Raw genomic sequence first — 27,035 nt, 5'->3', positions numbered from 1 at the left:
TGCCATTATCAGGTTGTCTTTTTGCCATCTACTTTGGAAGCAGCCCTGGAGTCTCGCACACAGGGTGCGACAGGCAGGTCATTCACTCACCGGCGGAGGAATAACATTCAGTTTCAAACTTCGAGTTTCAGTGTACAAAGATGTATAGGAATCACTTAGACACTACTATTTTTTTGCCGTTTTTCTACTTTTTGGTTTTGGGAACAGAAAATATGCTTCGCAGTTATTGGGTTTGTGGGGGCACTGAGGGGAGTATAGGTTCAGCCTGTATCTAGGACGTGAGACTGATGCCTGTCTTCCAGGAACAGAGTGTAACACAAACAGTACAACACAACACAATAGCAAGACTGCCATTGAAATCCATAGTTTAAGTCGACACATTCGATACTAAATTCGCCATTCCGCTCACTTTCCTGAAGGCAGGGGGATACGCGTTCCCTTCAGAAACCCTTTCATAATGGCCAGTTTTCTGTTTCCATTGACTCGTGCGAAGACGTTGCGCGCTAATAACCGTCTTCCTCTAGATGGCGCTAAACACCATAAATAACAACTAGCGGCCAGCTTGAGTTAGGGTTGGTGTTCTGCTTTGAGTGTTGGAGCAAAACTCACTGCACTGTAGGAACGGAATGTTTGCATGTTTTCGGCGAACATACAGCCTCAGTGTTTTGGTGGGAGAACACGAACTGTAGCGCACATTATAAAATGTTCACTCTTCAAAAAATCCGCAAAATCACCTTTTGTGCCTTCTTGAGAAATGTCCTTCCAATAATCGAGACACAAACAAAAGTTGAGGAAATGACTGAAATTCTTAGACATCCTGGAAGAGTGAACGAGGACACGCAACACAAAAAAGCACACAACACAATGTCATGTATCTTGAGGCTCTCTCACATTCGAAGCACAATCTGAGAGCTGTTTTCAGCTCCAGGTGGGAGGAGAAAATATTACATCGTACAGACACATTCTAGGAATATTTGTATTCAGTGGTGAGTGTCGTGCAGTGCTAATGTTGCAGGCTGTGGAATCCCAGCACCCGCTCTCCATTGCCGGAGTTATCATTGGACCAAGCTGTAAGCCCCTGGGCACATCTTCACCTCGCTGAGCCTCAGCTCTCTTTATGCAAAAAACTAGGAGTGAATACCAAGCAGTTAAAGACGGGATTTAACGCGAATAGTAACACAGCCTGTTTGTAGCCAGGTCCAGGGACGTATTGGTCAGCACGATTGGGTGGGGTGTGTGTGTGGAATATGGGGGCTTAATTTCATATTTCCCAACAATCACACTGGCACTCTTGATAAAATGCATGATATGAGAAGAGGGCATGAGGGTTCTAAGGGGCAGTGTGTATTGTTAGGAGTACTGAAAGCCGTATTTTTCAAACTAACCAACATTTTTAAGACCTTTAAAACCAAAACCGAGATATGAAAACCAGTGTATGTTTGTATATATATGTATGTAAAACTTACAGGTGAAATACAACTATTGACTACAGAATGTTTTTTAGGGTGGGGGACACCCCCAAATGCCACCCTGAAGTTACGGCCCTGTTTGTATAGGATCTAGTGATGATGTGCTAGAAAAAATGTGTACTGATAGCAATATTTTGAGACCCCAGTAGATATGACTTTGCCTACTCTAACCTACAAACTCCTCTTTATGGCTTTCTGCTTAGCTATCTGATGGCAAGACATGTTCTTTCCAATACATACACATGCACTTGGACTGCTCTTTGGGTCAGCCCCTTGCTCTTGATTGGATGGCTTTTTTTTGTCTGTCTCAGTTGTCTGCCCTTGATGCAGTGGCATTCCTCACTATTTTTATGTTTGTTCAGTCAAGGAGCCATTTTGATATCACAGATATTGGGTTGGGACTGGGAGCCGTATCCTTCCACTGCAACTCTAATAGACTATTTTAATATTTTGTATTAAGTACTCCATGAGCGAGTTTCAAGAAGGCCACCCAATTTAGGTTGAGTGCAACCAGATCAATGCCACATTTTTAGAAAAGCCAGTGCCTATAGAAATTAGTTCTATTAAGTTTCATTATATGTATTCATCATCTATTTGGCCAACTTCAATATCTGACTTATAGCCAGATCTGGGACCCTATGCGGGCTCCCCTGGTTTGTGTTTACCTAGCCATTTACATTTAAGAAGACATCAGCACTGTGGTTGCCTTTCTGGAAGCAGCAACAACAACAAAAATGTCTATATTTATGAAAGTCATTCAATGGTTTTGGAAGCTTCAATACTTTCTGTCATTCAATGATCGAAGGACATGACTCCTTTAAAACATATAAAATGAAGCTGACAGTAAAATGAAGTACCAGGTAGGAATCCTTATTTTTGAACTTTTTCGATAAAACAGCCTAATAGCTAGATTTTGTCCTAGAACTTGGAGGCCTGCATCTTTTAAATATGATAACAACTTCACACCATCAGTAAACTGTGGTCCACAGTCCCAAAGTGATTGGCATAGCCTCTAGTGCTGGAAACAACCCAATAAAATCCATCCAAGTCCTCTATTGGGCTGCTTCGATCAATAAGATCCCATGATAATGAAAAATATGGCAAAATATATGTGGACGGAGATTTACATGAATACAAATGGGCCTTGGACTTTCAGCACTCATTGGGGTGTGAGGCAGGGCTAGTCAAAGAGCGAGTAATGGCGGAAGAGAGAAAATAAAGGACAATGAAGGCGAAAAAAAGAGAGAAAAAATGGTTATTAAAGAGAGAAAGAAGATGAATTGGAAAGAAGGTGTTGGAGTAGCAAACATGATAAGGAGGAAATGGAGCAAAAAAGAAAGAAAAATGCAATGGGTTAGGAAGAGAGTAGAACAAGGGGTACTGAAGAGAGAAAGAAGCTGAAGTGAAAAGAAGGCGAAGGAACTAACTAAATGCATCTGAAGAAGGAATGTGAACACATCTATGTTCTATCAAATCAAGAATCTGCTCAATGCCAAACTGACCTGCTGTGAATGAGACAGATCCTGTCAAGGAGAGAGGTCTGATTTTATGGGTTTACCAATAAACTACCCACTGAGTCACTGCGTAGATAAATGCATTGTCGGGAAGAAGGAAGGACCTGCCACCAGTGTGCGTTTTGTACCAAATGGAAAAGTCTGCATTGGCCATATGTATGACGAAGAGAACTCACCAAGGTCCATGTCAACTGCGCGCGGCCGCTGAGAGTACGGGACGTTCTTGTACACAGCGTCCAGGATCTTCTCTTTCACTTGGGTGATGGTGTCGCAGTTGAGGGCCTTCACTGGTATTTCCGGACTGTTCTCGTTGTCCGGGTTGACACAGTTCAAAATCTAAAAGTAGGAAAGCATCGGGTGATCAGATTTCTAGACAAGCCTGACAAGAACATGGAGATCGGCATTGAGTAAGGAGTCAGATTGTCCCAAGAGTCGTTATTTTTCAAGCCAGCTTTCTGTACAGCAATATCTAGCCTAATGCACAATATGATAGACTGAATAAGAGATATCAAGAGCAAGGCCAATGAAAGTCCTTCTGAAGACAGCTGTGGAACTCTATACTCTAGACCTTCCTCATCGTGAGGGTGGTCGCAATAAAGACCTTGGTCAAGTTAATATGGGTGCCTGGTCTCTTAAAGGTGGGTGCCCATACCATCATGGTGTCGCAATTGTTAAAAGGCTAGAATTTTCATAAACCTGGGTAACTCAGCCCCTTCCCTTATTCTAGTCTGCTTCAACACTCCGCCCTCTAACAGTTAAAATAGATGTCCTCTCTTCTCCCCCAAAATATACTACAGTCATAAGAGTCCAGAAGGATGAGGACCGTCTCACTATCCAGCATATTTTGATCAGTGGCCCAAGGAAGTCTTCGGACAATTGACCTTCTGAATAGTTCAGCTTTAAGGTTTTCTTGAAGTGCGGAGAGTTTACTTCCACTTTAAGGTAGGAATCGGGGTTTTCCATTGTATGATGCCTCTTTCTCGATACTTCCATCAAAACTATGATCCAAATATCGGCATAGCTGATCTCCCACTCTCGTTCTGTCCACCTCCGTTTGCACGTGTGATCGACCTCCCCAGCCTGTCTAGTACTTATCTGATACCCTCAAACTCACAACATTTTTGAGCCTATTTCAAATCTCTCTCACAGTCTTCGCAAGACAACTCTCTTGCCTCTCCCTTGCGTATCAACAATACTTTTGATTCATGTTGGGAATAACCATCTTTTCATTTATTTGCACAATTTAGTATAGTACGAACCTAAAGTACAGTGTAGAATAGGGCAATTCACAGAGTACAAAACGCTATTTATTTGCAAAAGCAAAGACAAATGTTATAGTTACATAATATAAAAGAAAAACACTATTGTTTTCTATCCCAACCCACCCAACACCCATTTGGTTCACACAAAAATAAAAACACCTCCAAAAAACACTTCACAAACAAAATCCCAAATCCAAAGTTCAAAAACTTCCCAAAAACAAATGTTTTGGAAAGTTGATCCAAAAAAGCAATCACTAGGACATTTTAGAAGGATCCAACCAACTTTCTGGTGGAAGCCTAGTCCATATTCAGAAGCTAAAAGAAGAGAGGTTTGACTACACGTTTTGGCCATTGTGGTCAGAAGAAAAACCTTAAGTAATAGCTAAACTGAGAGTAACAGACATAGACCATCACGCAGCTTCAATTTATGGCTAAGCTAGGATGTAGAATTTAGATCTACTGCCTTGTAGAAGAGCGGGACATTATGAATGAGTTTCCTGCCACCTTTAATGCAATGGGTGGTGAATGGAGACCCGTCAACGGCTCAAAGGACATTGTGACAAAAATGCAAAGAGTTTCCATTATCAATAAAGGCAAGTACCAATAATGGTACGGCGGCGTGGAAGTCCTTAGAGTGCATAGTGTATATCAATCGTATTAGAAGCTTAGTTTTAAAAGTGTCCAACTATACACTTTAGAAATGTTTTAAACTGTGAGTTTAAAAATAGGGATTGTAAACCAGTAAAGACTATGGGGCATATTTACTATTATTTCACGCAACACAGGGCAAAAAGAGACATTTCTCCACAGCGTTAAAAGAAAATAACAAGAAATGCTAGTTAATAAGAAAGATATGGAGCATTTCTGCTCTTTCCTTCTGCTGGCACATTGTGTGCTGCCTAGCACCAACGCAGACACACTTGCACCATAGTGTCAGGGTGTTTCTGTCTTGTTGGCATGATTGTTTTTTTTTGCAGGAAGGGATACCTTTCTGCACAAAAGCAATCCAAAGATGCAGTTTCCTCTTTCTACATGTGCTGCCGAATGCAGCACCTGGGAAAGCGGAAATTACAAGGAAAAATAAAGAAATATTTCTCTTTGTTACTCCTCTCTGTGGCAGGCGTACTATTTTGGTGTAATCCTAGGTTTACAGATGTTTGTAAATCTGGGACTGCGTCAAATTCCATGGGTGAGTGCACAGGCATGCTCATGCTCCACCCATGGAAAGTCTACCAGAGCAAATGTAATTTAGCACAGCTCAAGCCCCTGCGCTGCGTTACATTTCCTTACAAAGTCACACCAGCTGGTGTAAATCACCCCTTGCAAGACTTTGGAAATCCCGTTAAAGACTTGAGTTGCCTTGTGATGACTTTGTAAACCTGGGTGAAAGGATTTGACCCACGAAACCAAAGTGGGATATATCTGTTCAAAGCAAGTGTACTTGACCAGGACCCAAGGACTACTGTCTTGTTGATGGAATTAGAGAAGAAACCCAGTCTTAGAAGAACTCAGTTTGAGATATACAAAGGCCAATGTGTCTAGTTGGTTACCCAAATCAGTTACCTAAACGCACAAATTAGAAGAAGAAGATACCTTTAGATATAACTTAGTATCAATGTTCAGATGGATACTGTTATCATCTGGCAGGCCTCCCTCTGATGACAGGTAGATGGTAAAAATTGCTGGAGGATGAGCACTGGCCATATCACATGACACATAAATTAAAGGACATATTGCCGCATCAAGTTTCAAAAACTTCTTCTGGTCTGTAGGGAAAGAGCAGAACTTTTCGAAGATCCCCACTGAGATACAAATGTCAAAGTCTTTAGCCATTTTTACAGCTAAATCTTTAAGCATAGGATTAGCGTATCCTGTGCTTAAAGACTTTGCTGTAAGAACTGCAAAATATTTTGTCACTTTCTAGCTTGATGTGGATGGTACTGCGCTAATCTTGTGCTTAAAATGTTTATAGAAAAACAGAAATTTGAGGTGATTAGATTATTTATTTATTTATTTATTTATTTATTTATGTATTTTATAAAGCGCGCAGCGACCCCAACGGGGCATCCCGGCGCTAAAAAAGGCTCTGACGACAGGAGGGCTCAGGTAGGGAAACCAAACTAGGATGAAAAGAGAAGGGTTTTCAGGGATTTACGGAATACAGGTTCTGCTTGGCAGGAGCGAAGAGCTAGCGGGAGCTTGTTCCAGTGCTGAGTGGCACAGACCGCAAAGGTTTTTCCACCTGCACGGGAACGTTTAAATCGGGGGGTTTCCAGGAGTAGTAGGGAGTTGGAGCGTAGTGACCTGGATTTGACGTATGGACGTAAGGTGGTTTTCAGATGGGCTGACCCAGTGCCTTTAGATGCACGGAAGGCCAGCGTCATTGCCTTGAAGACGCATCTTTTCGCAATGGGTAGCCAGTGAAGTTTACGGAGATGTGGAGAGATTCAGAGTGTTGCTTGTGTTTTACAGTGCTCTATGCAGGAGCTGCTCCCCACCTAAACTTGGGAACTAGCCAGAGTTCCCTGCTGCCTTTTTTCGTAAATATATCCGCACTCTAAGCCTGAAAGGATACTGTGTTGACTTATACTGGGCGCTCCCTTGTGCCTGGACAAAGTTAAACCTATCTGAAGAGCTGTAATGACAGCAAAACACGTGTCAGAGGTTGGTATTGATCATTATCAGCCTTTAGTACTACTTCTATGCCTAGCCTGTCCTGGTGTTTACTTCCCAAAATATTGTCACCCGAATTACTGTGGAAGAAAATGCAGTGGTAGCACTTCCTGGAAAACTGAAGGAGGGAAACTAAATAATCAGTGTGACAGTTGATCTACACCAAGCACAGAAAACAGGACAGTAATTGTAAAATCAGGAATGTGTCCGGGTTTCACAGATGGGATGCTACACAGCATTGGAAATAACAGATAAATCTCCTTAGAATGAGTAGGATTGGATATCAGGAGGACAAATTCTGAAGTCTGACCACAGAGATACACTGATGTCATCTAGTGAACCCCAATGCGAGTAAAAATGACCCATATAAAGTGGTGTGTGATTGACCAACCGTAGGAAAAATAACAATATCAGAAAAGTCAGCTACAGAAGCAGTAATAGGACTTACAGTTGTGGGCGTGGGCGGACGTACAGCATATTAAAGCAAACAAACAAGTGCTAAAATAAGGTACGCCTAAACCAAAAGTTGAAAATAAATGAACACATCAGTTCTCCAAAACGACAATTAAACAACAAATCTCAGGTTCTCACACTGATACCTGAGGACAAATACAGGAATAGTTTTTTTCCTTCATTTATTGCTCCTTTTGTGCTCATTGCACTTTATTCTGACCTTACCGGTACCCCCGTACATTCCACCCACCACTGCTACCTGGAGTGAGGTGGTGACAAGGGCCCCGCTTCCCATTCTTCCGGTACCTGACAGGAAGGGGCGGGCCTTAGACCTACCAGTGTTTTGTACTCTATCTGTTGCCGTATCAGCTTGTCCTCGCTCAGAGAGTAGCGCGCCTCGCCGGTGATGGCGTCGATGGGCCCTTTCTCCATCTGCTGCTTGATGGCGCAGTAGAGCATGAAGAGCGGCTCGCCGGCACACTCCTGTCAAAAACACAAATACGCGCGTTAAATAACGGACTGATTGAATCCAAGACCTGCTCGATGTAGGGCAATGCAGAAGGACACTTATTGCCACCACAGCAACAATGCCTTTGAATGTTCGCAGCATAAAGTCAAAGCACAAAAACCCATTCACAAATAACAGAACCCTGGGGCTGTATCCAAACCACACCCTCCCTGCCCTGTGACCCGTTTGTGCGGCATCCGGTGCAGTACACCACACCAGAAGCTATGAAAGGACCGCCATTCCTCTCGCGCCAAGGGAAGCTTGGCTGGAGTATTTTCAAGGCAATGATTATGACAGGATCTACATGTCACAAGTCTCATGTCAACTAAGAATAAAGCCAAACTACACTGTAGTCATGGGACACCCCAGGAGTTTTATGGACTGATACTGTTAACTGAATGTTTGCTCTCACGGGTGGACTAACATTCAACCCTCTATCTCCCAGGGATATACCCAAGGAAGGGAGAAACTGGTCTAGACAGGTGTGTTGCTTTAAGTTGCGAACTTACCTTCAGAAACTTGTGCAGGAGGAAGGCGAACCAGTTGGTGAGCATCTTCTCGGCAACAGATTCCGTTCTGCAGGAGACAAACCACAATTGATGGAGAGGTTGGTAGAACGCGTGTACATTTGTCATAACATGAATTGGAGAGTGGACATTGTGATAACTAACAGATCAGATCCAGGAGTGAGCTGGAAGAGAGGATACCCTTCAGGCAATGGCACTGGAGGAGGGATAGACCCTTCCAGAGAAATGCGACTGCAGCTACGTGCCTAGACCAGCTCCAAGCTGGACCTGCTCAGCAAGCGAGATGTTGGCCCATCACTGGTTCACAGAACAGAGATATTTTTAATATGGTGATTTATTTAGAAACATTAGAAAAACACTATTTTAGAAAAGGACATAGTGAAGACGTATTTATTCTAAAGACAAACACTCACAGATACGCTTTGTTTGGGAACTCAACCCTCTGGAAAGTAATGTATTCTATAGCAGAAATTCTCTAGCCGTTTGATTCAGAATGCAACTTCATAAAGAGCGCCTAACCCCAGTAGAGAACTACATGAAGAGATATTTACTAAGGATTACAACTTTCTGAACTGAGATTTATTCTGGAACGGATATCCTAAAAGAGAGATTTATTGCCGGAGACCCCTCCAAAGACTCATTCTAGAACATAGCACCCTAAAGAGAGATTTCCTCCAGAACATATGTCCCTAAAGAGATGTATTTTGAAACTGAACGGAAAGCAACATTATTTATTTAGCAACATTTTTTGGTTAAAATTGAAAAGAGATTTATTAGGAAAACGAACTCACTACAGTATGTATTCTTGTAAACAATTCCTTGAGGTATGGTGCATTCTGAAACAAAATCTCCTGCAAACTGAGTTATCCCAAAGCAGAATGTAGGGATCTGCTTAGCAAAGTCATACGAGAACTGATGCTCAAAAGAGAAACCTGCATAGGTCCAAGAGAGAGAACTTGTGGTTTGTCAGGACTGGGCTCAGGCACAGATGTGAGCCGTAGCTCCATCCATTCCTTAACAGTCTAAGCAAAAAAAAAATACATGCATGTTTGCAGAACATACATATCGCCCAATTATGTGAACCAGAGAGGATTCTGAGAGAAAATAAATGTATGTACTTCTCAAAGGGAAGACATGCTAGGCAGAAGGAAGTGGGTCCCATCAGAGACAGAATGGAATATACGAAAAGGTGAAATGAGAAGGAAACTGAAGAGAAGAGGATCAATATATTTAATTATGCATCTTGGTGCATGCTACATTCTGAAATACACGTGAGCGCTAGGATCATCGTCAGGGCTTCTCGATTTGGAAGCTCTTTCACCACCAGGTATACAGAATATTGGGGACTGTCTTCATACAGTTGTGCTTTCCCAATGAAGTGTTGAGTGTCAGTTTCCCTTGTGTGAGGGCCAAAAAGTCTTTCTGAAGAGGCAAAAGGGCGTATGTGAAATTGGGAGATTGCAATTGACATGGAATTGTTGTTGAAGTCCAGAACGGCTTGTTAGGGTTCAGCCACACATCAGATGTAATGCACTGTATGGCTAGCACCAGCCTCCTCTCATGGTTTTGTGACTGCTGAGTCATGTCAGGAGACACAGCATTTGACTTATTGGCAATTACAACGCCCGGCTACCTGGCCTCCATTCTGCTGTCTATGTAGGCCTCCAGAGCAGATATAGTCTACAGGGGTAATTTGTCAAGCACTGCTTTTCCACAATAAAGCCTTTCCTATGTAATTTTGTGGTAGAATAAACCATTTTTAGGGAATTTTGTTGCCAAATAAGTATGTCTTCAGAAGATGTGATTCCAAACTAAACCATCTGGAGAGTTTTCTTTAATAACATATCATACTTCAGGAACTTCTCTGGCAGAATAAAACCTCTCTTTTAATTCCAAAGAAATATTTTGAGAGTAAGGGTTCAGTTCACACTTCTTTGTAGGGTATTATCTTCCAGAAGATGTGTGTCTTATATGGAGTTTTGTTCAAGAGTTTGTTTTTCCATGGACTATCAGGCATAGCTTGATATGTGCCTAGTTGCACCCCAACCATCCTGGCCTTTCATAAGCATTGTGTACAATAGGGACTCTTTCTCTGTTTGCTAAAAGGTCCATCTGTTCCTGTACTGTGGATCACTATTGGAGATAAAGGCCATCTCCGTAGCTTCTTCGTCCAATCAGGCATGGACAGATAAAGGTCAGCTGGACCAAACCACAGATGAGCAACGGTCTGTGATGAAAAGAGTGCGCGTCTCCCTACTCATGGCCAACAAACGCTGCGCGTGCAGGCAGGAAACACTCGAACAAGAAAGCGCTGAAGGGAGAGAAAATCAAGGAAAACAAAAAAAACATCTCAAAGCTCATCCCTGGACACCCTCTCGGTCCTCAACGGCGAAGGCTTGGTGGTGCTCACACACTGCACGTGGTGCAAATTATACCCCAGCACTGTGGGAAATGACAGGGGTGGGCAGCAAGTTGGCGGGAAGAAGCGACAGTAGAGTGACAGCGGCAGCGCAAATTGTAGCTTTCCCACCCTCTAGCTTCTTCATCTCCCTCCCCACCCCACCCAGGCTCATTTTTACACATTGTGCTACACATAATCCCTAATTCAATACCACGGCCTGCTAATGATAGCATGTGATGTTTGATATTTAAAGCTGCACTGCATTATTTATTGTTACAATTCCGATGGAATGTCTTATTTTTATCTCTCTTCATGATTTTGTAGTGCTCAAACTGTCCTTTCAAGGAATACTACTAGATGTGGGTGAACATTTGTGGTAGTCGGTGGGCCAGCGCAGTGGCATAGCTAGACCTCTGGGGGCCCGCGGTGGTCCCTGCGTTTGCCACCCCGCGACAGCCGCAGGTAAGAGCGGGGGGGGGCCTTTGGGCAGGGGGTAGGCTGGTGATCCCTGAATTTGCCACCCTGCGGCTGCCGCAGGTAAGTAGGACGTAGGATGGAGAGGCTGGCGCCCCCAAAACACATGCCACCCGGGGCACCCCTCCTTGCTATGCCACTGGGTCAGGGCTTCCTTAGAAAATCTTCCACCAATACTATTGGCTACAATCCTTCGGACAGCTAACAGTAAACGAACAGCTATGAGCATACGGAAAACTGCTCGGCAGCCTGTCCGAAGCAAGCAAGCATCAAACTTCTATTATGTTTGTCGCTGACTATCACTATTGGTGTCAGTCGCAGCAGAGGGGCCAAGCACAAAATGGGCATGGTAAAGCACGATAATCCATCTCCTCCTCTTAAGCATTGTTGAGATGCTTGGTTGGGGAAATTTTGAAAGTGCCAGTAGAACTTTTTGTTCGTTTATTATTTAAGCACAAAATAACATAATTCAAAGCAGCTTCGAGACTTTGAGGAAGCAGAAATAAACATTATAAATAACAATGCCTCTTTAAAACAGCAACAGTTTTGTACCTGTTGGGTGATTGAAAAAGCTTTGATTTTTTTTGTGTTGGACTTATTTTAGTGTGCGCAGAAAGACACTGGACTGAAACTCTTTGTCAGTATTGTGTGAAAGAAGCTTGTACTGCTGCTTTGTGTTATATAATTAATTTGTTTGAGAATTAACATTCGCAGCTGCTGAAATACCACCTGTGTGTGTGTGTGAAGCTTGTACTGCTGCTGACTGTGCTTGTACAGGATGCTTGCACTGTTCCTACCTGTGCTGTGCCTGTTCTATAAGAAACTGAAGCTTGCTCCTATCCATGTTGAACCTGGTCTGTGTATTAGCAGGGGGATAGCACTGGCCTCAGCAGCCCCTGTGGTACAGGGGACCCCAAACCTCCAGGGAGCCTCCACTCAGCCAAGGACCAATTCATATCTTTGAGACACTGGTGAATCAGGGGCCACTCCTCACAGTCTGCAGGGGTCCCCATCATTTTGTGTTACGCCACTGTGTACGAGAGAAGCGTGCTGCCAGCTTCCACAGATACATGTTCTGTGTGTACATGTCAAGAGCACACTGCTGGTGTACATGCTATTCCTTGTGTGCTCGAGTGCGTGTTTCAGAACCTTTACTAGGCTGCACGTGTTCTTTCTTCGTGATGAAAGGCTGCACCAGTACTCTTTTCACTGTCTGTGGTTTCTGTGAGAGGAGCACGCACTGGAGACGTTGTTTGGGATAAAAGGCTGCACAGGTATTGTATATGTGAAGGTAGTATGCACTGATGTTGCGGTACTCTATTTTCTGTCTCTGAGGGCAGTAGGCACTGGTGTTGCTTGTGATGAAAGGCTGCACTAGTACTGTGTTTAGTGCATCTGTTGTGTCTGTGAGGGCAGAAGGCACTGGTGTTGCTTGTGATGAAAGGCTGCACTGGTACTGTGTTCAGTGCATCTGTTGTGTCTGTGAGGGCAGTAGGCACTGGTGTTGCTTGTGATGAAAGGCTACACTACTACTGTGTTCAGTGCATCTGTTGTGTCTGTGAGGGCAGTAGGCACCGGTGTTGCTTGTGATGAAAGGCTGCACTGGTACTGTGTTTAGTGCATCTGTTGTCTCTGTGAGGGTGTGGTTCTGAAAATCTGGACCCTGTTATTATCCCGATATCGAGGTCCAATACCCGTGTCACAAAATATCAACGTACCATGACGAATTTGGTGTTAGCGAACCGATAATGATTAGGGCATCATTCCCATGCATTTGCATCATAATCGAGGGTCGCCAATACCCCCAAATTGTAGTTTCCGTCCCTACCCCTTAGACTCCATTTTGTGAACAGCATCCATCTTACGTCTTGCCCTCATGATAAGTCAATTAAAGGTCGAGCTTGATCTAAAAGGACACGTCCTCCTTCCCTGACTTCCCCCTGACCTGTCCCAACTGACTCCATTGCCTCTAGCCAAACCTGTTTGGGCAGCCCCTCGCCCAGTGGCCAAATGCGATAGCATCGATACATAACATTCCTCAAACCATTCACTACATACAAACCATGCTTTCTACAAACACACACCTGTCCTGTTCCCCGTTTATGGCCAGTTTTATGACTAGGAGGTGCCTTCCTTTATTGGGGTTTCATCGATATCTGATGGGAGTTCCGGGCTTGGCTGAGTAATCTATCATGCATTGGACATCTAAAATACGGGCTTGCCTACATGACTTCGCTCTTTCGTATTATTGTAGAAATATGTGTATAGCCATATCATAAACTCAAGAATTCTTGCTTGCAGCTATTATTTCTGTATATAAGGAGAAGGCTGGTTCTGTAAAAACGAACAGTCTCCTGAGAACACATGACCCGTGTTTGTCGTGCTTCTAGGACACCTGTTACTTGGTAGCTATCAATAAAACTCGATCTCTGACTCGACTAGAAGACTCCGTATTTCTGTGGTCCGGAACAGGGAGAACTCAGAGGTCTTCGGGTGTTATCCCCTGGCACCAAACGGGTTCCTAAAAACCCGTTACCTCAGTTGGCGCCCAACTCGGGGCGGTATCAAGCGGCGACGGTCAAAGCCAGATGTTCGTGAGGAGCTTCGTGTGAAAATTCCGGAGGACGGCCAGCCACTTCAGCGACCCCTGTATGTCGACGTGGTTCCGAAGGTCTTTGCTGCGAGGTTCCCCGCGTCCCGACGGCTACGAAGAACTGCTGCCCTGACTATCGCCTTGTTTTGGACCTAGTGATCCTTGGTAGAGCAAAACGATAGACGAGTCTTCTAGCGACGTCACCGATCTTCAAATACTTTAGTTAAGTATAAGTGGAGCGTCTCCCAGTCCTTAGTTTGTCCTTAGTTTTTGGTATCCTTGAGATACGCCTTGATTTGGTACTTGCAAGCCCCAAAGCCGAAGGACTTGTGTATTCACGAGAAATATCGTTACAAGATAATCCTTTGAAGTTTGAAGCTAGACTAGTGTGCAAAGATGCCTGGTTTTAGCAGACTTGGAAACTTGTTTTGTCTTGGTTATAGTAAGGACTCCCGATTAGAGGATTCCTGTCCGGTTCCTCCGATTGGAACTCCAACATATGAGCTCTATGTGAAGCACAGCGTAGGTCCTATCACGTATAATGAAGTGTGGATAAAATACACCCGCAAGGATGGTGTTTTAAAATGGCCCCAATATGGTAGTTTCGACTCAGAAATATTAGATAACCTAGAGGTCAAATTATTTAAGAGAAAAGCCCGGCCGGCGATGTTTGACTCTTTTCGCTTATGGCGCAAAGAAGCCAAACAGAAAGAAATAAAGTTAGCGAAAAAGAATAAAAGAGGTATGTCGATGGTGCAAGCTGCCGTTGCATACAGGGATAACGAGGAAGAGCAAGAAAGCGAACAAATACTTAGGAGCAAGAAACTAGCAGTAGATAAATGCTACCCGATGTTACCAAATAAAGGACAAGGTCAAGAGGAAAGATCCGAGAAAGATCAATTAATGTCCCACTTATTAAGCTCACCTCCACCGTATGCGTTAGACGCTACTACAACGCCAAAGCGTTTTTCTATACCACGCCCCGGCGCACGAAACACAGCTTTTGCACACACGCCAGCTACTGTTCAGCTGGTTCCTACTTCTCCGGCGCAGCCTTCTCAAGGGCCGCCATCTTTACTACCTACCCCATCTACTTCTACGACTTTGCCTACAGCTCCAGCTATTGTCTATGATACCACGTCTGATACTACTTCAACTTCCTCTACTATTGCCTCTACTTCTTCTTTGCCTCAGCCTGTTTTTTCCGATGCACTTGCTCCTCCGCAAGCTTCTCCTTCTATTAGACAAAGAGTGACAGGTACCGTCACTGGTCTGCTTTCACCTTTCTTCGGGTCGCCTAAGACGACCCCTAAAACAGAAAATAGACAGTTACGTAGTAAACTGCCTGATTACGAGGAAAGAAAAGTGCTAAATGAACTAGCCCGTAAATGGATTACGGATACTGTTAGATATGATGTTCAGTCTGTTATGGAAGTTTTCCGTCAATGGAATGCACCCACTCAGAGATACGTATTCGAAGAAATGTGTGTATATCTAGGCGAAGATTTGGAGACAAATGATCCCACATACGCAATGAACGAACTATGGCGTACACGCTTTAAGTTCCACGAAGGTATGATTACAGGCAGAGATGTTGAGAAAGCGATAGAGTTATTACTCTCTTATAGGAGTAAAGGAAACGTCTCTAGATCATTGTACGAAGACGACGTATCAGATAGGAAAAGAGCGAGACAGTACCCCATGAGAGAGGTTCCTCCGGTTTGGAGGGAAGGCGATGCAAATGTAGTACCGCCAATTCTGCCTCATTTCCAGCGTGTATGGGTACATGTCCCCTGGAAACAATCCGAAGTCTTGGCGCTCAAGCAGACATTGCCTGATCCTCGTAAAAACCCGACTGGGTATTATAAGGAGTTATCGCAAACTGCAAGCTCATGTATAATGAATTTAGCGGACATAGACATGTTGTTCGGGAACGTTGTTCCACATCCTCTATGGAGCAAAATACGCCATACGAACCATGCCCAAGAACTAGGTGACTCATGGGCGAACATTGCCGCTATAGATGCTAGACAAATTGGTGGTTCTAAACCTGAGCCGTTAATAGCTGAACTTCCCGGTAGAATTATTGCATACATGAAAACAATAATGCCTGAAGTACGCGTAAACTGGGACAAGCTATCTGCATGCAAGCAGAAGAAAGATGAGAATGTGTCTGACTTTTTCACAAGATTCGAGGAGACTTTCACCGATCATAGTGGTCAGGACATGGCTACCGAGGGTGGCCAAAGATTGTTTGTAGACAAGTTCGTACATAATTTAATCCCTGAACTATGTAATAAATTGAAAGATTCAGAGAGTGCTTGGGCTGTCTCTACGTCAGCTCAAATTTTAGCTACAGCCCAGTACTATGAAAATAGGCGCAAAGACGAGCTAGATAAAGTAGACAGAAAGACAAAAGATTTAAAAACTAAAGTTCTTCTCCAGCAAGCTTATCCGCCTCGTACGGCTAGTCAGCCCAGTTATCAACCGCAACATCAGTATTCGAGAAACGCGCAAGGAAACAAGTTTTCCCACCAGCGTATTGCTTATGGCCCGAATCAATGTGCATATTGCAAGGAAGAGGGTCACTTTAAAAGTAATTGTCCGGCCCTTGCGCGACGTTTGAGCGGTGCTTCGGGTGTAAGGGGAAGAGGTGTTCAACATGCCCCTAGAGGTAGGGGCCGTGGAAATTCCACGCAGAATACAACTTCTTTTATGCCTCAGAATTCGATGAACAGCTTCGACCAACAGAATAATGCGTCGACCAGGTCAGCTCAGTACTATGCTGACGACTATTACACCGAACATGAATACGAGGGTAACGATTGCTAGGACAGCCATGGACAAAGAGAGGGAGTTGTTTCAGTTCCAGTAGATCAGAATGGACCTTATGTCGAGGTAATAGCCTCAGGAGTGTCAGAGCCATTTCTGCTGGATACTGGTGCTACAAAAAGTTCTATCATGCACTCGAAACTTCCTGGCGCACCTTTGTCTGGCGAAATGAATGTCTCAGTAGGTTTCTCTGGCGCCCCTGTTAGAAACCCGATCTCCAGTCCTGTATCTCTTTCTATTGGCCCATGCGAATTAGAGGCACCCCTCATTCTTACAACAGGTTGTGGTGAAAATTTGTTAGGATTAGATTTGCTAAAAAGGTTATATGCGACTTTGTACTGTTCACCATTAGGAGTACAACTTACTTTCGGTAAGAAAGTCATTTCTCCAATGTATGTGTCGAAAGAAAATATTGCAACTGAATTGTCGTGTCTTCCTGATGCACTCTGGGCAAATGGTTCTAATGATGTAGGTCGTTTGGAGATAGCACCATATGTCATAACGTTGAAAGCCAACGTTAGGTTGCCACGTATTCCCCAATACAAAATATCTAGCGAATGTGAAAAGGCGTTATTGACGATTGTTTATGATCTGATTGATAAAGACGTCATCGAAGAAACAACAGGAAATGTTTGTAACAGTCCAGTTTTGCCCGTCTTAAAACGTACTGATCCTTAACAACCCCCTGTGTATAGGTTCGTGATCGACCTCAGAGAAGTAAACAAGATAGTTATCCCACAGTTTCCAGTTGTCCCCGACATTACTGCTTTATTGACGATGGTTCCAGCTTCAGCAAATTGGTTTTCGGTGATTGACCTGAAGAAAGCTTTCTTCAGTATCCCGATTGCTGAGGAGAGTAGAGATATTTTCGGATTTAATTTAGGAGGACGAAGTTTCCGCTTCAAGTGCGCTCCTCAAGGCTACTGCGAAAGCCCATCTATATTTAGTCAGGCCCTGAAAACACAACTAGACACGATTGTTCTACCAAATGGTTCAACTCTGATTCAGTATGTAGACGATCTACTGATCGCTGTAGACACTGAAGAGATTTGCAAGAAAGCTACGTTATCATTATTGCATCACTTATGTGACATGAAGCACAAAGTCTCTCTTTCCAAACTACAATTTTGCCGACAAGAAGTAACCTACTTAGGTCACATCTTGTCGAAGGAGGGAAGGAGACTGACACCAGAAAGAATACAGGCAATCGCAGAACTAAGTGCCCCAAGGACACAGAGAGAGGTTCGAGCCTTCTTGGGCATTACATCGTACTGTAGACAATGGATACCGAATTTCTCACTACTAGCTAAACCCTTGCTGGCACTACTCTGTAAAGACACGCCAAGTCCTATGCCTTGGTCTGAAGATTGCCAGACGAGTTTTCACAAGTTGCGTGATGCATTATGTTCGGCTCCTGTGTTGGGAAACCCCAACTACAGTAAGCCTTTTACATTATATGTCCACGAGAAGGAAGGTTGTGCATTATCAGTTTTAACACAACATTTTGGGGACAGACAGCGCCCATGCGCGTATTTTTCGGCAACTCTAGACCCTGTGGCTAAAGCCCTACCAAGTTGTCTGAGGGCTACCGCCGCAGCAGCTGTCTGCATTCGACAGTCCGCTGGATTAGTCATGAATAATACTCTGATCGTTATGGTCCCGCATGCAGTAGACATTTTACTAAACAGGACGAAGACAGAACACCTTACTAGCGCTCGACTATCCAGTTACGAACTTACGTTGCTAGCAAGTCACATCCACATAAAGAGGTGCGATACACTGAATCCCGCAACGTTATTACCCATTCCGACAGGAACAGACGAGATTGATAAACATGACTGCTGCTTTAGGACAGAAGAAGAGACAAAAGGGAGAGTAGACTTACAACACACTCCCCTTCCTGAATGCAATGATACTTTATGGGTTGATGGTTCATGTTTCAAGCTGCCGAATGGTGATACGACTGCAGCATATGCCGTAACGACATTACACACCATTATAGAGACTGCGCGCATTTCCCATAATTCTGCACAAGCTGCAGAGCTAATTGCGCTTACCAGAGCATGTGTGTTAGCGAAAGGAAAACGAGTGAATGTGTACACTGACAGCCAATACGCCTTTGGTGTGGCTCACAGTTTTGGGAGATTGTGGCGTGAACGTGGGTTTCTTACGTCACATGGTGCAAAGATACAACATGGTCAGCTAGTTAATGAGCTCCTCCAGTCACTGACCTTGCCACTACAAGTTGCCATTATAAAATGTAGTGCACACAAAAAGATTCAGGATGATGTTGGCCGCGGGAATGCATTTGCAGACGAGGTTGCGAAAGAGACTGCAAGGAACACAATGAGTCGGATGTATGTTGTAGGTCCCGCTAGATGGATTACTGATGTAGGAATGTGTGAGGACACCATTGAAAGCGTGAAATCTATACAAGCCGAGGCAACTGAGAAAGAGGTGAATGAATGGAGAGAAAGTAAGGGTAGATTAGACACGAATGGTTGTTGGGTCGAATTGTCAGAACACCAGCGATGGTTATTGCCTAACGCCTATGTACTTGCAGTAGTAACAATGGCTCACGGATTTGCACACATCAGTTCGAGAGGAATCTGTAAAATATTGGCCCCAGTATGGCAAAATAGCAATATCCCGAAATATGCAGAGAATGTGGTCAGAAACTGTATGGTGTGTTTGAAGTACAATCCCGGTAGGGGAACCCCAACTCCACCTGGTCATTTTGCGCCTCCAACGTATCCGTTCGAGGTTTTGCAGCTCGATTTCATTCACATGGAGAGATGCAACAATCTGAAGTATGTGCTCGTTGTTGTTTGCGCTTTCTCCAGGTGGGTGGAAGCGTACCCCCTTAAAGACAACACTGCCTTGTCAACCGCCAAAGCCCTTGTCAAAGAGTTCTTCCCGAGGTTTGGCATGCCTAGAATTGTCTGGAGTGATAATGGAAGTGAATTCGTAGGACGCGTGATGAAGAGAGTGTGTGAATGTTTAGGCATACAGCAAAAATTCCACTCTGTGAATCACCCCCAATCAGCTGGATTGGTAGAGTGCTACAACGGCACTTTAAAGCTCAAATTAGCCAAAATCCAAGCCAGTACAGGTCTTAAATGGCCTGACGCCTTGCCCCTAGCACTCTTGTCAACGAGAATGACAGTCCATTCCAGATTAGGACTTAGCCCCCATGAAATAGTGTTTGGCCGCCCAGCCAACGTCTGGGGCGTGCCAAGACCAAAGAAACTTAGCGAAATAGAGCACCCCGTACTGCTTGACTATTTGTGCGAATTGACAACTAAATTGCGTGTTTTACACCAACAGGTTCACAGTTCCTCTCCACCAGCCTCTGACGATCCAGGTCACTCCATCACACCCGGCACGTGGGTTTTGGTGCGGAACTTCCAGCGCACCAACAACGGACAGCCGAGGTGGACCGGACCTTACCTGGTACTTCTTTCCACGAGGTCAGCGGTTCGGGTGGACGGCAAAAAGAACTGGGTGCACGGGACCCATTGTAAACGGGTCCCTCTGCCCCTTCCATACGACCGGTGGGTCAACGAAGGAATTGCCGACTCCGAGACAGAATCCATACCTCGCTTCATCCCTTTCAGCGATGCACGTTTAAAAGGAACTGGTACCGAAAAGGAGAGTGATCATATTTTACAAGGATTTGTGCCACAGTCTATGCAGTTGGACACTACCGAACCTGAGACATTGTTTGAAGACCACACCGTACCTGGGAAAGAACAGTATAATCTAAGGTCAAGACAAAGAGACTGAACTATTTTTGATTTTTCAGCTCTCTCGCTCTCAGGAAACTTGCTCATTTTTGATTTTCGAACCGCCATCCAGTTCTGCTGCTAGGGTCGCGGTTGAAGTCTGGGGAGTGCAACTGGGAAGTTTTAGGTCCACGGTTCTGGTTGGTCCACGGGAGTTACCCCGGACTGAGCAGAGCGCGCTCCCTGGCAGAATCAATCTACCGCCGCGGGCAGCAACTAGAGGATGGAGTTTCCTAGGGTAAAGAGACCTGCCAGACTCCCAAACTTTGAAAGACAATTATGCACTGTACTGGCCAAAAGAAAGTTTCTGATAACATGTATTTTAATGTTGTGTAGCATAACGATGTTTTTGACTGGTTATACTCTATTCGTGTTTAAAGTTACGTTTTCGAATGTGACCCAGCCACAGCCTCCTCCTACTATCTCTCCACACTACTTTCACCCTCTACCTGAACACGAATCTGCCAGAAGACTCGAATTTGTAAATAACTCATTTATTCAACTCCTACACCAACACCAGTCCATCATGAACACATCGAACTGTTGGATATGTGGACTCATGCCACACACGACGGATAAGGGTATCCCATATTTCATCCTGCCTTTCAGTTATTATGGTTCTCTGTGGGCTTTCCAGACCATGTTCCTATTCGCCCTAGAACCATACCCGACACGTTCTACTGAAAGTGATTCCAGTAACAAGGCACTAATAGCAGGGATAAGAAATATGAGTAGAGAGTTCGACACCTATCTTACGATTCCCAAAGATGAATTCACTCCGTACACTCGTTGGAACGTAACCAAATATGGGGTCTACCTGAGTAACAGCCAGACAGCAAAGAAATCCCGCCCAGTTTGGATAGTACCCAACCGAGGTCACTTATGTTTACAGGGTATCGACAGGGATCCCAAAGCTCAATTAGGGAAGAGTATATGCGCGGAAACATATGTGTTCGCTTCCTGAACTTCCCCTATATTATTAGCAGCCAAAGGCACGTACTTCGTCTGCCATGACCAAGCTTACACGTGGTTGCCCCCTGACTTCTCAGGTACATGCTTTATCGCATTTCTGCTGCCTCCCACTTACACGGCCAGAGCAGATTACCATCGGACAAGGACAGCTAGAGGTGTCGTGAGTAAAGACGACACCGCGGGTCAGGAATTCGCTGACTTCGCAAAGGGTTTTCTGCCATTTTGGGGGCCTATGGTAAACAGCAGGAATATTCGCCAGTTATCGAGGATAGTTGAATCCGCCGTGACTACAACGGCCGGAGCCCTTGGAAATTTGACGACCGAACTTCAGTCGGATCGACTTATGACCCTTCAGAACCGAGTTGCCCTAGATATCATACTCGCCGATCGTGGTGGTGTGTGTAGAGTGATCCAATCCAGTTGTTGCATTTTCATCCCTGATAACGCACCGACAGTATACCAAGCCATCTCTAAACTACACGAAATATCTGATTCCCTCCACGTGGAAAAAGGAGATTGGTCCTTACTAGGGTGGTTCTGGGAACTGATCGCTACATGGGGATGGAAAACCCTGATCTTCATTGGGATGATCTTAGCACTTCTGTTTATGTTCTGCCTGTGTATACAGTGCGCTCCTGCACTATGTGGCCTCTGCGCTACGTCATGTGTACGGAAGCCTGTGTCAGGAAACGAACTGTGGAACAGAATGATGTTACAGCAGCATCTCCACGAATTCCTTCATACAGATTTGGACTCCGATTAATATGAATTATTGCCTTACATAAGGGCAAAAGGAGGGTCTGTGGTCCTGAAAATCTGGACCCTGTTATTATCCCGATATCGAGGTCCAATACCCGTGTCACAAAATATCAACGTACCATGACGAATTTGGTGTTAGCGAACCGATAATGATTAGGGCATCATTCCCATGCATTTGCATCATAATCGAGGGTCGCCAATACCCCCAAATCGTAGTTTCCATCCCTACCCCTTAGACTCCATTTTGTGAACGGCATCCATCTTACGTCTTGCCCTCATGATAAGTCAATTAAAGGTCGAGCTTGATCTAAAAGGACACGTCCTCCTTCCCTGACTTCCCCCTGACCTGTCCCAACTGACTCCATTGCCTCTAGCCAAACCTGTTTGGGCAGCCCCTCGCCCAGTGGCCAAATGCGATAGCATCGATACATAACATTCCTCAAACCATTCACTACATACAAACCATGCTTTCTACAAACACACACCTGTCCTGTTCCCCGTTTATGGACAGTTTTATGACTAGGAGGTGCCTTCCTTTATTGGGGTTTCATCGATATCTGATGGGAGTTCCGGGCTTGGCTGAGTAATCTATCATGCATTGGACATCTAAAATACGGGCTTGCCTACATGACTTCGCTCTTTCGTATTATTGTAGAAATATGTGTATAGCCATATCATAAACTCAAGAATTCTTGCTTGCAGCTATTATTTCTGTATATAAGGAGAAGGCTGGTTCTGTAAAAACGAACAGTCTCCTGAGAACACATGACCCGTGTTTGTCGTGCTTCTAGGACACCTGTTACTTGGTAGCTATCAATAAAACTCGATCTCTGACTCGACTAGAAGACTCCGTGTTTCTGTGGTCCGGAACAGGGAGAACTCAGAGGTCTTCGGGTGTTATCCCCTGGCACCAAACGGGTTCCTAAAAACCCGTTTCCTCAAGGGTAGTAGGCACTGGTGTTGCTTGTGATGAAAGGCTGCACTAGTACTGTGTTTAGTGCATCTGTTGTCTCTGAGGGCAGTAGGCACTGGTGTTGCTTGTGATGAAAGGCTGCACTAGTACTGTGTTTAGTGCATCTGTTGTGTCTGTGAGGGCAGACGGCACTGATGTTGCTTGTGATGAAAGGCTGCACTGGTACTGTGTTTAGTGCATCTGTTGTGTCTGTGAGGGCAGAAGGCACTGATGTTGCTTGTGATGAAAGGCTGCACTGGTACTGTGTTTAGTGCATCTGTTGTGTCTGTGAGGGCAGAAGGCACTGATGCTGCTTGTGATGAAAGGCTGCAGTGGTACTGTGTTTAGTGCATCTGTTGTGTCTGTAAGGGCAGTAGGCACTGGTGTTGCTTGTGATGAAAGGTTGCACTACTACTGTGTTTAGTGCATCTGTTGTGTCTGTGAGGGCAGTAGGCACTGGTGTTGCTTGTGAAGAAAGGTTGCACTGGTACTGTGTTCAGTGCATCTGTTGTGTCTGTGAGGGCAGTAGGCACTGGTGTTGCTTGTGATGAAAGGCTGCACTGGTACTGTGCCTAGCGCATCTGTTGTCTCTGTGAGGGCAGTAGGCACTGGTGTTGCTTGTGATGAAAGGCTGCACTAGTACTGTGTTTAGTGCATCTGTTGTCTCTGTGAGGGCAGTAGGCACTGGTGTTGCTTGTGATGAAAGGCTGCACTGGTACTGTGTTTAGTGCATCTGTTGTGTCTGTGAGGGCAGTAGGCACTGGTGTTGCTTGTGATGAAAGGCTGCACTGGTACTGTGTTTAGTGCATCTGTTGTCTCTGTGAGGGCAGAAGGCACTGATGTTGCTTGTGATGAAAGGCTGCACTGGTACTGTGTTTAGTGCATCTGTTGTGTCTGTGAGGGCAGAAGGCACTGATGTTGCTGTGATGAAAGGCTGCACTGGTACTGTGTTTAGTGCATCTGTTGTGTCTGTGAGGGCAGAAGGCACTGATGTTGCTTGTGATGAAAGGCTGCACTGGTACTGTGTTTAGTGCATCTGTTGTGTCTGTGAGGGCAGAAGGCACTGATGTTGCTGTGATGAAAGGCTGCACTGGTACTGTGTTTAGTGCATCTGTTGTGTCTGTGAGGGCAGAAGGCACCGGTGTTGCTTGTGATGAAAGGCTGCACTAGTACTGTGTTTAGTGCATCTGTTGTGTCTGTGAGGGCAGTAGGCACTGGTGTTGCTTGTGATGAGAGGCTGCACTAGTACTGTGTTTAGTGCATCTGTTGTGTCTGTGAGGGCAGTAGGCACTGGTGTTGCTTGTGATGAAAGGCTAAACTACTAATGTGTTTAGTGCATCTGTTGTGTCTGTGAGGGCAGAAGGCACTGGTGTTGCTTGTGATGAAAGGCTGCACTAGTACTGTGTTTAGTGCATCTGTTGTGTCTGTGAGGGCAGAAGGCACTGATGTTGCTTGTGATGAAAGGCTGCACTGCTACTGTGTTTAGTGAATCTGTTGTGTCTGTGAGGGCAGTAGGCACTGGTGTTGCTTGTGATGAAAGGCTACACTACTACTGTGTTTAGTGCATCTGTTGTGTCTGTGAGGGCAGTAGGCACTGGTGTTGCTTGTTATGAAAGACTGCACTGGTACTGTGTTTAGTGCATCTGTTGTGTCTGTGAGGGCAGTAGGCACTGGTGTTGCTTGTGATGAAAGGCTACACTACTACTGTGTTCAGTGCATCTGTTGTGTCTGTGAGGGCAGAAGGCACTGATGTTGCTTGTGATGAAAGGCTGCACTGGTACGGTATTTAGTGCATCTGTTGTGTCTGTGAGGGCAGTAGGCACTGGTGTTGCTTGTGATGAAAGGCTACACTACTACTGTGTTCAGTGCATCTGTTGTTTCTGTGAGGGCAGTAGGCACCGGTGTTGCTTGTGATGAAAGGCTGCACTAGTACTGTGTTTAGTGCATCTGTTGTGTCTGTGAGGGCAGAAGGCACTGGTGTTGCTTGTGATGAAAGGCTGCACTAGTACTGTGTTTAGTGCGTCTGTTGTGTCTGTGAGGGCAGTAGGCACTGGTGTTGCTTGTAATGAGAGGCTGCACTAGTACTGTGTTTAGTGCATCTGTTGTGTCTGTGAGGGCAGTAGGCACTGGTGTTGCTTGTGATGAGAGGCTGCACTAGTACTGTGTTTAGTGCATCTGTTGTGTCTGTGAGGGCAGAAGGCACTGGTGTTGCTTGTGATGAAAGGCTGCACTAGTACTGTGTTTAGTGCGTCTGTTGTGTCTGTGAGGGCAGTAGGCACTGGTGTTGCTTGTAATGAGAGGCTGCACTAGTACTGTGTTTAGTGCATCTGTTGTGTCTGTGAGGGCAGTAGGCACTGGTGTTGCTTGTGATGAGAGGCTGCACTAGTACTGTGTTTAGTGCATCGTTGTTTCTGTGAGGGCAGTAGGCACTGGTGTTGCTTGTGATGAAATGCTACACTACTAATGTGTTTAGTGCATCTGTTGTGTCTGTGAGGGCAGAAGGCACTGGTGTTGCTTGTGATGAAAGGCTGCACTAGTACTGTGTTTAGTGCGTCTGTTGTGTCTGTGAGGGCAGTAGGCACTGGTGTTGCTTGTAATGAGAGGCTGCACTAGTACTGTTTTCAGTGCATCTGTTGTGTCTGTGAGGGCAGTAGGCACTGGTGTTGCTTCTGAAGGAAGCACATACTACTGATGCTCGTGCTCAACATGTTCGGGTGTGATGGAAGCTTGTATTACTGATGCATGTGTCATATTTATTATGGACATGCAACAGCTATGACACCTCTACGTGTTCTGCCCATGCAGCATTGCTGGTGTTAGACCGAAGCTTGCACGGTTGCTGCCTGTGCTGTATTGGCTGGGTGCCTTTTTGCAGTTGCTGCGCGTGGATGATAAATCTGTGCACTGCTATTGCCAGCGCCATATATCGCGACTGTGATCACATCCTTTGTTTATTTTACGTCTAAGAAAATCTTACAGTGACTGATATTTTACACACAAACTGATTACTGATTACAGAAGAGGTCACCATGTTGTGAACTCCCTTTGGTTTGTGCAAAAATAGTTTAGCCCAGTGCTTAATTTGAGCTGGTGGTTTCCAGTGCTCAGCACCAGCACTTACTCATCAACACCGGCACTTTTCATAAGCACCGGTCATGGACACATTAATTTACGGGGAGATTAAGTAATTTGCCCAAAATCACAGGATGTTGAGCCCACGTCGAGACTCGAACCTGGCTCCCCGTGCCAAAGTTGGAAGCTCTTGCCATTAGGCCACTTCCACTCCCCATTTTCATGGTTAGTAGTTGGGTCTGTTTTAGGCGGCGCTAACAGGAGAAATGGGATGATGCAAGCTGCCTCCTGCCGAGAGCCCTGCACTTATTTTTTTGCAAATTAACTACTGGTTCAGCCCCAACACGTGTGTCCAAATGGCTGCCCAGGACCTTTACAGCACCAGCAAGGACTGCATTAGAAGCTGGGTGTCCTGTCAGCCCTGGGCCTACAGCTCTGCGTGGATGCTTCGCTTCAAGACAAAAGCATGAGAACTTGATAAACACCTTCTTCCTTGTCCCTGGGGGTAAACAGGTATCCATTATTATACAGGAAAAAGAAATGAAAAAAAAACCCAGTCTCGCTAAACACTAAAACTATATAAAATCTTGCGAGGCGGTTACTCATTCGCCATTAAGTCAGAACGAAATGTTCCCGCATGCAATGTTTTATCCACCTTTCTTTTTTTTTTACATTTCTGAATAATAAACCGAGGAGTTGAAACCAGTTCATATGGCTGCGAAAATTGACATTCATTTTAAGATTGCCTTCTTCCAAAAAAAAAAAAAATAGAACACAACAATCTCTTTA

The 27,035-nt window shown here is 44.9% G+C and overlaps 1 protein-coding gene across 1 annotated transcript in view; it reads right to left on the bottom strand.

The window, feature by feature from the left end:
- The window catches only part of PLXNA2 (plexin A2), a 561,219-nt gene that overhangs the window by 33,611 nt on the left and 500,573 nt on the right, over positions 1-27,035 (bottom strand). The window contains exons 23-25 of the mRNA XM_078644504.1: positions 8,389-8,455; positions 7,708-7,854; positions 3,160-3,319 (exon numbers count right to left, since the gene is read on the bottom strand). Coding sequence (XP_078500630.1) covers positions 3,160-3,319; positions 7,708-7,854; positions 8,389-8,455 — 374 coding nt within the window. The remainder of the gene's footprint in view (positions 1-3,159; positions 3,320-7,707; positions 7,855-8,388; positions 8,456-27,035) is intronic.

The sequence above is a fragment of the Lissotriton helveticus genome, chromosome 5_1, assembly GCF_964261635.1.
Source record: "Lissotriton helveticus chromosome 5_1, aLisHel1.1, whole genome shotgun sequence".
In the NCBI taxonomy this organism is placed as follows: domain Eukaryota; kingdom Metazoa; phylum Chordata; class Amphibia; order Caudata; family Salamandridae; genus Lissotriton; species Lissotriton helveticus.
Note: the sequence above shows the minus strand (reverse complement) of the source record. Positions and strands in the feature narration are given on the sequence as shown.